This window comes from Primulina eburnea, chromosome 12 (genome assembly GCF_022965805.1).
Source record: "Primulina eburnea isolate SZY01 chromosome 12, ASM2296580v1, whole genome shotgun sequence".
Taxonomy (NCBI): Eukaryota; Viridiplantae; Streptophyta; class Magnoliopsida; order Lamiales; family Gesneriaceae; genus Primulina; species Primulina eburnea.
This window is the reverse complement of record NC_133112.1, coordinates 3063732-3077019: the sequence shown is the minus strand read 5'-3', so window position 1 is coordinate 3077019 and position 13288 is coordinate 3063732. Positions and strand designations below refer to the sequence as shown.

The following is a 13288-nucleotide window of genomic DNA, read 5'->3' as shown; positions in this document are numbered from 1 at the left end:
TATTCACTTTCCTCGATTCATTTAAAATTAATCTAAAATCTCAGTCCCAATTTCCAAACACAGAGTCATTCTCAAAGTCACCATAATTATCTATCCAATGATTAAATATGTAGATGAAATTATATATTAATTAATGGCAAAGCTCGATTCCACCGACTGTGTATCAACACGTAAGCAGTTTAATTTTGGAGTTTTAAATTATATGCTAAAAAAATTCAGCTCCGGACAGTCTTTGAAATCCCTTACACTCTTATGCACCTGAAAAACCGAAAAATTTGGCAAGAGTCGTTCTTTACTCTTTATTCTTGTTGTCTCATTAAACCGACGACCACTTTCCGCTCATCTCGCTCGGAGTGTCACAATAATAATATTAAAGTTTAAAGAAACAATATCTATAAATGTACGTTGCTTAAATAATTGATTTATTTTAAGAGAACTAGAAAAATGTACGTGCGTTGCACGTTGAGAAACAGAATACTTTGTATATGATAATTTTATATAAATATGTTTAAATTATTTTTGAAATAAGAATAATTTTTAATAGATAAATAATTAATTATTTTGTTACAATCGAAATCATCACATTTCTTGTCTTTGATTTGAAGACTTCTTGAAATATTTTTGTGTCCGTCGGTTTTATCTTCTTATCTCTTTTTTTGTACTCGGCAATTGGTTTTTCATCTCGAATATCTATTTCATCTTCGTCTTCATGAGTCTTCATGTTTTTGTTGATGTTTATTTCATTTGATTTTTCTACATTTGGTGCTACACTGCCTTGTTTAGTTGGCTTGATAATCTTCTGAGATCTCCGTTTCTTGATTTTGACATTTGTTGTTGGATAATTGTCATGTATCTCAATAGCTTCTGCCACAATTTTTAACACTTCATCACGTTTTTCCACTGAATTATCCAACTTGAACAAGAATGTGTGGAGCTTTTAGCTTGGTTGATTTAGAGAATCTTTATATGGGTTATTTGGTAAATTTTGCATAGAAAATTTTTATTGTTAGATGCAATATTTATGTAGATATAAAATTATTTGTTTGTTTTATCTTATATGTGGTCATGAATTTGAATGAAATCTTATAGAACATCCAACAAAAGACGCTGCAACTTTTCCAAATAATGTTATTATTGCGATCTCATTCTCATCTTCAATTATGATTGTTATTCTATACATGTAACACAAAGAAGTAAAGTAATGATCACATTTTTTTATTGTGATATAAAACTTGGGTTGTGTATTGGTAATTTGTTTTACATAAAAACGATTTGAATTCATTTTTATTTCTTTTTTTCTATTTATTTGATGTATATAAGAGTAATTATTACACATAAAATTAATTTAAACTCATTTTGATTCTTTTGAAGTGTTTTCTTATTGTACCAAACAATTATTTGTGTTTGTCTTGCATAGGGTTTTACAATTTGGCAAATTGACAGGCACGTCAATGCAATCCTCATTATGTTCACCATTTGCTTAGTATAGGCTTTGCACGATAAATCACAATTATAATAAAAAAATATTGTACCGTGAGTAACAAATATAACTTTTGACATAAATATTAAGCAACATTCGAACTAAAAGATAAATCTTTCACTATCATTAAGTTTTGTTAGGTTAAGCGTGCAACAGTGAGAGTAGTATTGGGATGAGTGAACTCCTGTGAAGTTTTCGTGAGTTAAGCTGCTGACATTGTGTCGCTTATTTTAAATTTCATTAAAAATATAAATTTTTTAAAAAAAAAATTGTAAATTTCATTCCAAAAATAAAATTTCATTTTTCTTCAATTATTATAAAATTCATTAATACCTGAAAACGAACAAAAAAAAGACATGTATTTATTAATATTATTTAACGAAAATAACGACATAAATGTAAACTCACACAATTTTATTATAGTTTTCAAATTTATTAGTCGTGTTTATTTAAGTTATTAATGGATGTTAATTTACTCAAGTTTAAAATAAAAATTGCATAAAAACTCCTACGAGGCTGTTTCATAGGAACATGTCTCATATCCTACCCTAATCATGAAAAATCATTGTTTTTCACTCTGTAAATTGACCGGTGACCCATCTGAAGGATATATCCTTGAGACCGGCTCACATAAAACCAATTCAAAAATTGGAGAACTATAAAAATTCATAAAAAAAAAAAAAAGAAGTCAAACAAAAAGAATTATTTTTAAAATAAGGATATAATTCATTCTGTAAAAATATATTGTAAATTTTATTATTCTTCTATTCATTTTAAATTATATTAAAGATATATTTTTAAAACAAATAAAGTGTAAATTTCATTTCAAAAAATGGTGGCTAAATTTAATTTTGTTCAATTTTATTTAAAATTAATTGATAGTTGGGAAAAAAAACAATAGAATATGTATTTATTATTATTATTTTAAATTTTATTAAAGATATTATTTTAAAAAAAATGATTTGTAAATTTCATTCCAAAAAATTAAGGCTTAATTTAAATTTCATTCTAAAACCGGGTGGTTAAAATTTATTTTTTCTTCAATTTATTTTAGAATATATTAAATAATAGATGAAAAAAAACAAACAAGCGAGAAGTATATTAATTATTATTATTTACGTTATTCAAGATGTTAATTTATTTAAGTTAAAAATAAAATTGACACAGAAACTCTATGAGGTTGTTTCACGAGTGAATTTTGTGAAACATGTCTCATATCTGACTTGAATCGTGAAAAAAAGTATTTTTCACTCCTGAAATAACTGGGTCAGCCTCTCTCAGGACTATATAACAATGAAACTGTTTCACATAAAACCTACTAAAAATTGGAAAACTATAAAATTTTGAATAATAATGTAAAATTCATTTTTATTCGATTTATTTAAAATTCCTTAATTAATAAAAAATAGAAATCAAACAAAAATCTCATTATTCTTTTATTTAATTTAAATTTCATTAAAGATATATATTTTTTTAAAAAATAGAGTGTAAATTTCATTTCAAAAAATGAAAGATAAATCCAAAAAATGGTGATTAAATTTTATTTTTCTTCAATTTATTTTAGAAGGCATTAATAGCTGATAGAAAATAAACAAAAAAATATTTATCAATATTATCGTTTCGAATTTCATTAAAGATAAGTTTTTTTTTTTAAATGGAGTACAAATTTCATCACAAAAAATGAAAACTAAATTTATTTATCTTCAATTTATTTTAAATTACATTAATTAATAAATGAAAAACATATAAAACCAAAAATAATAATAATAATGGAGTGTAAATTTCATCAAAAAAATGAAGGTTAAATTTCATTTTTCTCAATTTATTTTAAATTTTATTAATTAATTAATATATGAAAAAAAACAAAAAATAAACATGTATTACTGAAGAATGAAGGCTGATGCTAAATTTTATTTTTTTTTATTTTTCTTCAATTTAGTTTAGATTCCATTAATTGATAGATTGGAAAAGACTAAAATTAATTTCTCTTCAATTTATTTTAATTTCATTTTTCTTTAATTTATTTTAGAAGTCATTAATAGCTGATAGAAAATAAACAAAAAATATTTATTAATTTTATCGTTTCGAATTTCATTAAAGATAAGTTTTTTTTTTAAAATGGAGTACAAATTTCATCACAAAACATGAAGACTAAATTCATTTCTCTTTAATTTATTTTAAATTACATTAATTAATAGATGAAAAACATATAAAACCAAAAATAATAATAATGGAGTGCAAATTTCATCAAAAAAATGAAGGTTAAATTTCATTTTTCTTCAATTTATTTTAAATTTCATTAATTAATAGATGAAAAACATGGAAAACAACAAAAAATTAAATATGGAATGTGTAAAGATTGGAAAATACTAAAATTCATTTCTCTTCAATTTATTTTAAATTTCATTAATTAATAGATGAAAAACATGGAAAACAATAAAAAAAATTAAATATGAAGTGTGTAAATGAAGGTAAGGACATTTATGTAAATTCACAATTCACATTCATATATTTATATAGACTAGGAATGATCACGTGCGATGCACGTGGGTGATTAATAATGAAATATATACTAACGAGATTTAGATAATTTTTAAAATCGTTTGAATAACATCTTGTTTATGAATATTTATAAATCTAAATATATCAAAACACAATAAATAAAAATACACATAACGATAAATCAAATATATTCACTTATTGGCAAAAACTTGTGTGAGACGGTCTCATGGGTCATATTTGTGAGACGGATCTCTTATTTGGGTCATCCATGAAAAAGTATTACTTTTTATGCTAAGAGTATTACTTTTTATTGTGAATATCCGTAGGGTTGACCCGTCTCACATGAGACTCACTCTCACTTATTTATATAACATTTTTCAATTTACATGATTATAACATAATGACAGCTCTATCAAACTAACAAAGATATTTTTCATCTAAATATCATTAACAATAGAAAACAATAAAAATAAAATTAAGAGAATAATAGATTTTTCTAAAACCAAAATCACAATGTATTTAAATGGAGTGTATATAGTGACTGTCAAATAAAATTCTCTTAATTAACTAAATTATCATAATAATATTAAAATAAAACCCTTAAACTTGTTATTAAGTTAAATATCAATTGTGTTTTTGCTAACTTTTAACTCCTTGCGAATTTTGTTTAACTTTTTCCTTTTCTAAAATAGATATTACACATTAACTCAAATATTTTAAATTGTATAGTAGCTCAATCGTAATGATTCGATCGATGTATCCAACAAAGATAATTATTGCACTCCAACTTATTTATATGTAAAATAAAAGAAAATATGAGATATAAATATTAAATATTCATTAGCAATCATGAAGAAAGTAACAAATTTTAGCAGCAACAAAGAAAAATCATGGGTAAATTGATAAATTCAATATGCATTAATATTCAAAGGCATTAAGATAGACAATAAATTATAAAAGAATCTATTAAAAAATTATTGATTTATTTTGCTAAATTAAATGAATAAGGGTATATTAAAACATTCACAATTAAAAGTCATATATTTATATGTATGTTAGATGTTAGATTTTACTAAGAAATGTAAATAAATAATTTGTCTGGTATAAAATTTTTAAAAAAAATAGGAATGTGTATTAATGTCCAAATCCATTTAAGATGGACAATGAATTACAAAAAAACTCCTAAATAAACCTATTAAATTAATTTACTAACTTAAATTAACAAGAAAATTTAAATAAATAATTTTTTTGGCTTAAAAGTTAGGAAAGAAAGAGGAATGTGTATTAATGTCCAAATTCATTTAAGATGGACAATGAATTAAAAAAAACCTTTAAGATAACCTATTAATTTGTTTACTAACTTAAATTAAATAAATGAACAAAGACATATAAGGAAATTCACAAATGAAAGTGGTATATTTATATTTAAATAAATAATTTTTTTGGCATAAAAGTTAGGAAAGAAAGAGGAATGCGTATTAATGTCCAAATTCATTTAATATGGACAATGATTTACAAAAAAACTCTTTAAGATAACCTATTAATTTGTTTGCTAACTTCAATTAAATAAATGAACAAGGACATATAAAGAAATTCACAAATGAAAGTGGTATATTTATATGTATGTTAGATATAGATATAGATAGATATAGATATAGATATAGATAATAATTGATTTAATAATGGGAACTTTTAATAATTGAGTGCATCATAATCGAATTAATTAACTCATTAATTAACTGAGATACCAAGTCATACGTTTAGCTGGCAACGTAGGTCCCATGTCTTAATGCGAGGCACGTCGGCAAATTGGCGAGGAAAGAAATATATCTGTTGAGAAAATCTAAAAGTATTTGTCTTCGTTGTTAGAACAATATAGTCTTATTTGATGAAGTAAATCCATTTAAGAAAATGTGTACAACAACGTTAGTTTACTGCTCAATTCTGACAATTTCAAATTTTTAGAATATTTTGTCAAAACCTTGGAAACCAATGGTGCCTCTCATTTTTAGGCTCTTGCCCGGTTGGATGATTAATAACCTGAGACAGAAAAAGAAATATATTTATTAATTAATTTAATTGGACGACATTAGCCAGCAAAACTACCAAAATAGAATTTGGAAACCCAAAATCTTTCATCAGGCCACCTCAAACCTTAACTTGAACTCCTGTAAATCCATTAGGGGTAGGTTCAATATATATACATTATACTTGTGTATGTACCTATATATGCTTTGATTAGAAATTCTTAAAACCTTTTCTTGTAATGCTGGATTCTGGTCTGATCAGCTTTTGACCTTTAAAGGCTTCTGCATGTGTGCTTTTGAGATTGTTTCATCATTTCAAGCTTCTTCTTTCTGCTGCAATCTTCTTTGTACAAGCGTTTTTAACCCATCTTGATGAATAAAATATTGTATGTAATTTCGAACCCTTCTGCACGTTTCATTTTCCGGGATTATAAGCAATCTAATTATTGGCTTTGGATTTGAAGAGGATAGAATCAAGGAGCTGAATTATCAAGATTGTTGTTCTTTTTTCCTGATTTCTGATTGGGGACACCATGATATGTTGTAAAACTTCATGTTGGGGAAGGTGATTGTACATATTATATAAGAAATTTTTTTTACAGAGAAGATGGGTTGCCTTTGTTCAAGAGGATCAAATGTGAATGATTATGTTGCTGAGAACGAAAAGGCCAAGGAACAAGAGGTCAAAAAGTATTCGGTACAGATGATAGCTCCCTTGCAAGGAGAGGAGATTATAGTAGGAGTAGGTAACCTTAAGAATGAAGGCTCTCTTCATTCAAGATCAAAAACAACATTAGAATCGAACCCGAGTTGTATCCCACCAGCTTTAAACGTTGAGGATGATGGGAAAACGAGGATCATTGAAAGGCCAAAAAACGGGCACCAAAGGCGTTCTACCTTAGAGTTTGGAGGAGTCAATGGAATGCAACAGAAAATGTCTAGAATAGAAAATACGCCGCATGGTGCCAGAGGCGAGCATGCTGCTGCAGGATGGCCATCGTGGCTTGCTTCTGTTGCAGGAGAGGCCATTCATGGCTGGGTTCCTCGAAGTGCAGAATCCTACGAGAAAATCAACAAAGTTAGTCATATAAGTTCTTCATTTCACTTCTAAACTTACAGCGGAATTTTCAGCATTTGTTATCTGAAAAATCATCCCTTTCACTGAATGTGGTATGATGGCATCTGATGAAAATATTAAATGTTTGTTTATATTTAGTGCTAGTTGTAATTCACTACATCCTTGACCTTAAATTACGGTCATAACTTGTAAGATTAGCATTATGATGTTCTATATGTTAAATGTACTGATGAAGCACAGAAAATTTCTTGGAATATCCACGTTTTCTCGACTGACTTACCTGGTTTATATGTTTATTTATTTATTTCTTTTTGATGGAGTGGGATCTGGGTAATGAAGCTTGATTCAGGTTATCTAATATGCTCCAAAAAATGCTTTATTTATGTAGATTGGACAAGGAACATACAGTAGTGTGTACAGGGCTCGCGACCTAACAACTGATAAAATTGTAGCAATGAAAAAGGTCAGATTTGTTAATATGGACCCAGAGAGTGTTCGTTTCATGGCAAGGGAGATCAGTATTTTACGTAGATTGGACCATCCAAATGTTATGAAGCTTGAAGCGTTGGTGACATCAAGGATTTCAGGAAGCTTGTACCTCGTATTCGAGTACATGGAGCACGATCTTGCTGGACTTCTAGCTTCTCCCGGGGTCAAATTTACAGAACCGCAGATTAAATGTTATATGCAGCAGATGTTCAGGGGACTACAACACTGCCACAGTCGTGGTGTTCTTCATCGAGATATTAAGGGTTCAAACCTTCTGGTTGACAATAATGGAACCCTCAAAATTGGAGACTTTGGTTTGGCTACATTTCTCGAGCCTGGCCAGAAACAACCGTTAACTAGTCGTGTGGTAACTCTCTGGTACAGAGCTCCTGAACTATTGCTAGGTGCAACAGACTATGGAGCCGGAATTGATTTGTGGAGCGCTGGTTGTATTCTTGCTGAGTTGTTCGCGGGGAAGCCTATCATGCCTGGAAGAACAGAGGTATATAGCAAAGAAGTTTTTTTTAATGTGTGTATTTCAAATTTTAATGAACTTATCACCTAAATGTCACCAAGTCAAAATATGAAATCCATATGTTAGGTGGAGCAAATGCACAAGATATTCAAGCTATGTGGTTCGCCAACAGAGGAATATTGGAAGAAAACAAAATTACCGCATGCTAGTAGCTTTAAGTCACAGAAACTGTACAAGTGCCGTCTCGCTGACAGTTTCAGGGACTTTCCTTCATCAGCTTTGGCCCTCGTAGATGTACTCCTTTCAATTGATCCACGTAACAGGGGTACTGCTTCTTCCGCCCTCAAAAGTGAGGTAAAACCAATGTTTCTAGTATCAGTTTACATCACTAAGCTTCCTGCGCTGCTAATACAATCTTCAGTTTTCTGTTTGGTTGTGCTCTGCAAGAATTTCATTGGTTTTTACGGCTGACTTGTTCCAAAAATTCTGGGATTTGTTTCTTGGTTCAGTTCTTCACATCAAAACCTCTTCCCAGCGATCCATCTAGCTTACCCAAGTATCCTCCAAGTAAGGAACTTGACGCGAAAATTCGAGAAGAGGAAGCAAGAAAGTAAGTACCTAAAAGTGTTATTCTACATTTTCTCAAGAACAAGTATACACAGAGTCCAGAGATCAGGCTCTATCATCATAAACAGCCTATTCCAGGATTGTTTTTAACGATATGATTTTGGTCATCAAATACAGACAAAGAGCTGATAGTGTTAAAGGTGGGGGGAATGAATATGCTCGCAATAATTCAAGAAAATCGAAGCCTATTCCTGAAGAACAGGTCCGTTTTCGACTGTTGCGCATTTCAATGAAGTTGTTATTCCATTTAATTTTCTGATCGTCATTTGGGGAAACAAACAGGGGAAATCCAATAAGAGCACCAGTTACAAGTATAACCCGCAGGAGGAAAGTGGAACGGGTTTCCCAATCGAACCGCCACTCAGAGGAAATGATTTAAAGAATGGATATTCTCAGTCAAATTCAGTGATTCATCCCAGTGCTGCAGCAGAACACTCATGGACTAAAACAATGCGTGATGATGATACAGAGCATTCTGTGCCTGTCCGCTCATTAAGCTCTAGCCGACGTGGTGTACAACTCACAAGACAAGGCTCTCAATTGCAGTCAACAGTTGACTTGTCAAATCATCGTTCAAAGTGCACTGACTCCACGTCTGATGATGGCTCGATAGTATGTTCTCAAAACTAGCAACTTTATATATGTGTGTATATATCGATAATAAACACTAATCCATAATGGCTTTCCATGATTTTCAGCGTTATGTACCAAAGAGAAACAGGATGCATTTTTCTGGGCCATTAATGCCTCCAGGAGGGAACATGGAAGACATGTTAAAAGAACATGAAAAACAAATTCAAGAAGCTGTGCGCAAAGCTAAGAGCAAAAAGAAATGCTACGATTACTAGTAAGGTATACACACAACTAAATGGAGTGGCATTAGATTTGATGCATTAATGCCCAAGAAAGAATTCAAGTCAGAGAGATGGAAGAGATATAAAATAATAATGTTTCAGACTTCTGAACGTGTTGCTGATGCAGTAAAGTGTACACCTTGAATGTCGACTCGAGCTGAGGTGTTTTTGTTGTATACTGCAATGTACAATTGACATCTTTTCAATGTTTACCTGCCAATGTAAATATCTAATAATAAATTTCCCTCAACACCAAAGTCCGAATAAATATGATAGCAAGATGCAACTCGCATCAACTGTCACCTCTAGAGGTTATGTAATTTGTGCTATAAGTGGTAGTACGCATTAACATCAACATAATTTTTAAGAAACGGGGAAAGAAAAAACCTCTATTTATTTAATCTTTTAAGATAGTCCTGTACATTTTATGAGACGTTTCCATTACCATGGAAGATTCTTGATTTAATACATCATTTGACTCAACGAACTACAGATCTTGCTTAGGCTTGCGGCTTAATTCAGAATAACGACCACCCATTAGTTGTAGAATCTCTTCCCACAATCCGTCAGACGAGGAACTCTGTGAACCACCAAATATCATATTTGAACTGCAAGCAGCAACATACCAGTAATCCGATTCAATCTCCTCTCTTAATTGATCCAGCTGCCACCCTGCATATCCCACAAAGAACCTGAAATCTTGAGACTTAAGAGTGCCTTTCTTCGCCAATCCTGACGCTTCATCAAGTGTATTTCGAGAACCAAAATACACTCCATTAATGACCTCCTCAAAACAGGGATGTCCTGTAGTTTCCCCAGCTCTTATCAAAAACATACTTGCATCAAGGGGTCCACCGAAATGCAAAGAACAGTCTGAAAATGTAGTTGCTAACTCAATATTAGTGGGATTCATGTGTTTCATTTTTTTGTGAAGTGGACGATTTATAACAACCCCAAATGGACCCTCTTGTGGATTCCTTGTTCCGGATCTGAGAAGAAGAACTACAGTCCTCTGAAATGTGCGAACTCCGTCGAGCTTTTCTGTGGCAACTAGGAGACAGCCATTCTCAGGTGCCGAAATTGGGTGTGCCCATTTGAGGGGAAGAGATACCGAACCAGAAGTCGCCTTCTCTTCGTTACGAGCGGAATCTGCATTTTCTGCCTGCTATAATATCACATGATGAATCCTACCATAAGATGATGATTTCAAATGGTAAAACTACATAATTTAAACCCAGTTGGATTTAAAGCCTGACAAATGAAGCAATTCCACAGCCAAGGCCTAAAGAATAAAACTTCAACAAGTCTTGGTAAACCAAACCTTTGAGAAAGAACAATACTACCTGCTCTTGGAGGTAGAGCAATGCCCTGAATTCTCTCCAATCCAAGGGTTTAGCATGAGATTTCTGGGAGTCATTATCACTAGATTTGTTTTTTCCAGCAGAAGGATTTTTCCCATCTGGACCATCTCCTCCAGGTTTCGACTGATCACTATTTCCTACAGATGCAAAAACTTCAAATTGAATAGCACTTGTAATAGTATTTCTCACAGTAACACTAGATATCAAAGAAGAATGAGAGAATCATGGCTTCAGAATTAAGAAGTCATGAAAAAACTTCAAATTTCAGAGAGAGAGATAAGAGTACCAACGGAAGAAAGATGTCTCTATAAATGAAAATCTGATTTCATTTAGTTATCATAGCAACTTAAAAACCAAGCTTCCATGAGCTAGTGTTAGTGCCTCCATGCGATAGATAATAAAGTACCACCAAACAGCTTAATACAGACTATATACATTGGTTGTAGACTTACAAAATAGAAGCAATATTATAAAAATCTTTAGCTAGTTCAGAATTAATCAACCTAACGTTTAGTAATAATCCATATGACGAGTCCACCACAGTTAAAAGCTTGAAGCATAATGCGTTTCTACCTCACGCAAGACTTGAGAAAAATTGAAGTACATTTCAAAGTATTCACAGTATAACAAGCACAGAATGCATCAGGATCTTACTCCAACTCTTCTCTAAGAGTTTGTCTAACAAATATCACTTATCAAACATAAAACTAATAAAGAGTAGCTTATAAACTCACGAGCGTGTACCACCCCTTAGACATGCCATTTGAGATGATATTCTCTCGAGTTTATAACCAAACACAATTTGAAATTACTTTCTCCATTTCCGACATGTGCCATGCATGCTATCCTCTTTTGCAAATATGAATCTCAAACCAAATCTACCTAGACTATCGAATTTGCAATGGCCACAAGTTAATTGCTTTAGAGTCAGTTCCCAGCATTCACAAGTTCATTTCAGTATCTTTCTGAAACTTAATCAGCAGTAAATCTACTGCACAAATCAACATATCAAACCATCAAAGATGGGACCTTCAGTATATTTCCCAAGTCAACTCAAACAAAACCGAAAAGATAAACATTGAGGTGAAAAAAAAAGCCAAAATAAATTAAAAATCGAAACTTTTACCAGAATTAGACGACGGAGAATTGAAATTTCCTGGGTTCTTCTTCCCCGTGGCTCTGACTATGACCGATCTGTTCTTACAAGAACCCGATAAAGATTCCTTCCTCGAAACCCTAAAATCCAAGCCCATCGAAGTGTTTATGGGATTCCAAATAATGGGTTTCTCCGTAAAAGAATTTTTCAGGAGAAAGACATTGCTTCTAGCTTGCACACACCATAGATCCATGATCGTCAAATCAATAGATAAAAAAAAGAAAGAAAGAAAGAAAGAACTTGGCCCCCCTTCCCGAGTTCTGTGCTAAGGATGAGAAGAATATGCTGAACAATTTAGCCGAATAATACAAATATCAAAGAGAGTGAAGGGGTTTGACTCGCTCGCACAGCGTAGCGTACACAGTCCAGTGGAGATTACGGGTGAGGCTATCTAAAAGTTAGCTAGCGGAGTGGTACAAGGTTCAGATTATTGTGTCTCGTCGTGGGGACCTATATGGAGGTAAACAAACCAAACTGTATGTGAACTATTCAGAGCTCGGCTCGATAAAAAATTTATTTGAGTTCGTTTGTTAATCATATCAAACCAAGCTCAAGCTCGATTTTGAGCTCGACAACTTAATCAAACCAAGCTCAAGCCTAAGCGTATTCGGCTCGTGAGCTCGCAAACATGTTCGTTAATAGGCTCGCGAGCTCGAATTCGGCTCGTTTAGGTGGCTCGTGAGCTCGAGCTTGACTAATTTGTTGAATTGACAAGTAAAAATATTAATACTAATAACAATTAAACTTGTATGTCTAATATAAAATTAGTTCATATATATATTTAATTTTAATAAGCTTGAATCAAGCTCAAATTCGAGCTCAATTGTATGTTTTACGAGCTCGAAAACGAGCCGAGCTCAAGTGATGCTTGTTAAATATGATAAACGAGCTATTAATAAACCAAGCTCGAGCTCGGCTTGATTAACATGATAAACGAGCTTTTAACGAGTCAAACTCGAGCTTTTCACCAGTTTAGTAATTTCAAGACAAGTCGAATTCTAGCTTGATGATAAAGCTCGAATAAAGCTCGAGTTTGAGCTCGAGCTCTATCAATCTTAAACGAGCCAAACTCCAGCCAGATGATAAAAGCTCGAATCAAGCTGGAGCTCGAGTTCGAGCTTGAATTAATCTTAAACGAGCCAAGTTCAAGCCTGATACTGTTCGGCTTGATTTGGATCGTTTACATCCCTATGGGGACCAAATACTTCAAAATTTGATGCAACTTAGCAATCGGGCCGG

At 31.8% G+C, this 13288-nt stretch overlaps 2 protein-coding genes across 3 annotated transcripts; one reads left to right on the top strand and one right to left on the bottom strand.

Annotated features, from left to right (window-relative positions):
- The first annotated feature begins 6088 nt into the window (after positions 1-6088).
- Positions 6089-9780, top strand: LOC140806566 (probable serine/threonine-protein kinase At1g09600). Its single transcript, XM_073163119.1, has 7 exons — positions 6089-7087; positions 7476-8078; positions 8178-8405; positions 8561-8661; positions 8796-8880; positions 8961-9290; positions 9377-9780. Exons 1-7 carry the CDS (start codon positions 6617-6619, stop codon positions 9524-9526), a joined length of 1968 nt encoding a protein of 655 aa, XP_073019220.1. The 5' UTR covers positions 6089-6616; the 3' UTR covers positions 9527-9780.
- A 127-nt stretch (positions 9781-9907) lies between these two features.
- On the bottom strand, positions 9908-12464 carry LOC140806567 (uncharacterized). 2 transcript variants are annotated; one of them, XM_073163121.1, is made up of 3 exons: positions 12020-12464; positions 10876-11030; positions 9908-10694 (listed from the first exon to the last, which is right to left on the bottom strand). In XM_073163121.1, the coding sequence occupies exons 1-3, from the start codon at positions 12240-12242 to the stop codon at positions 10020-10022; spliced, it is 1053 nt and encodes a 350-aa protein (XP_073019222.1). In that variant the 5' UTR covers positions 12243-12464; the 3' UTR covers positions 9908-10019. The 2 variants fall into 2 exon arrangements, with proteins under 2 accessions (XP_073019222.1, XP_073019221.1); XM_073163120.1 differs by having other exon boundaries at positions 9908-10697; positions 12020-12463.
- Positions 12465-13288: the final 824 nt, after the last annotated feature.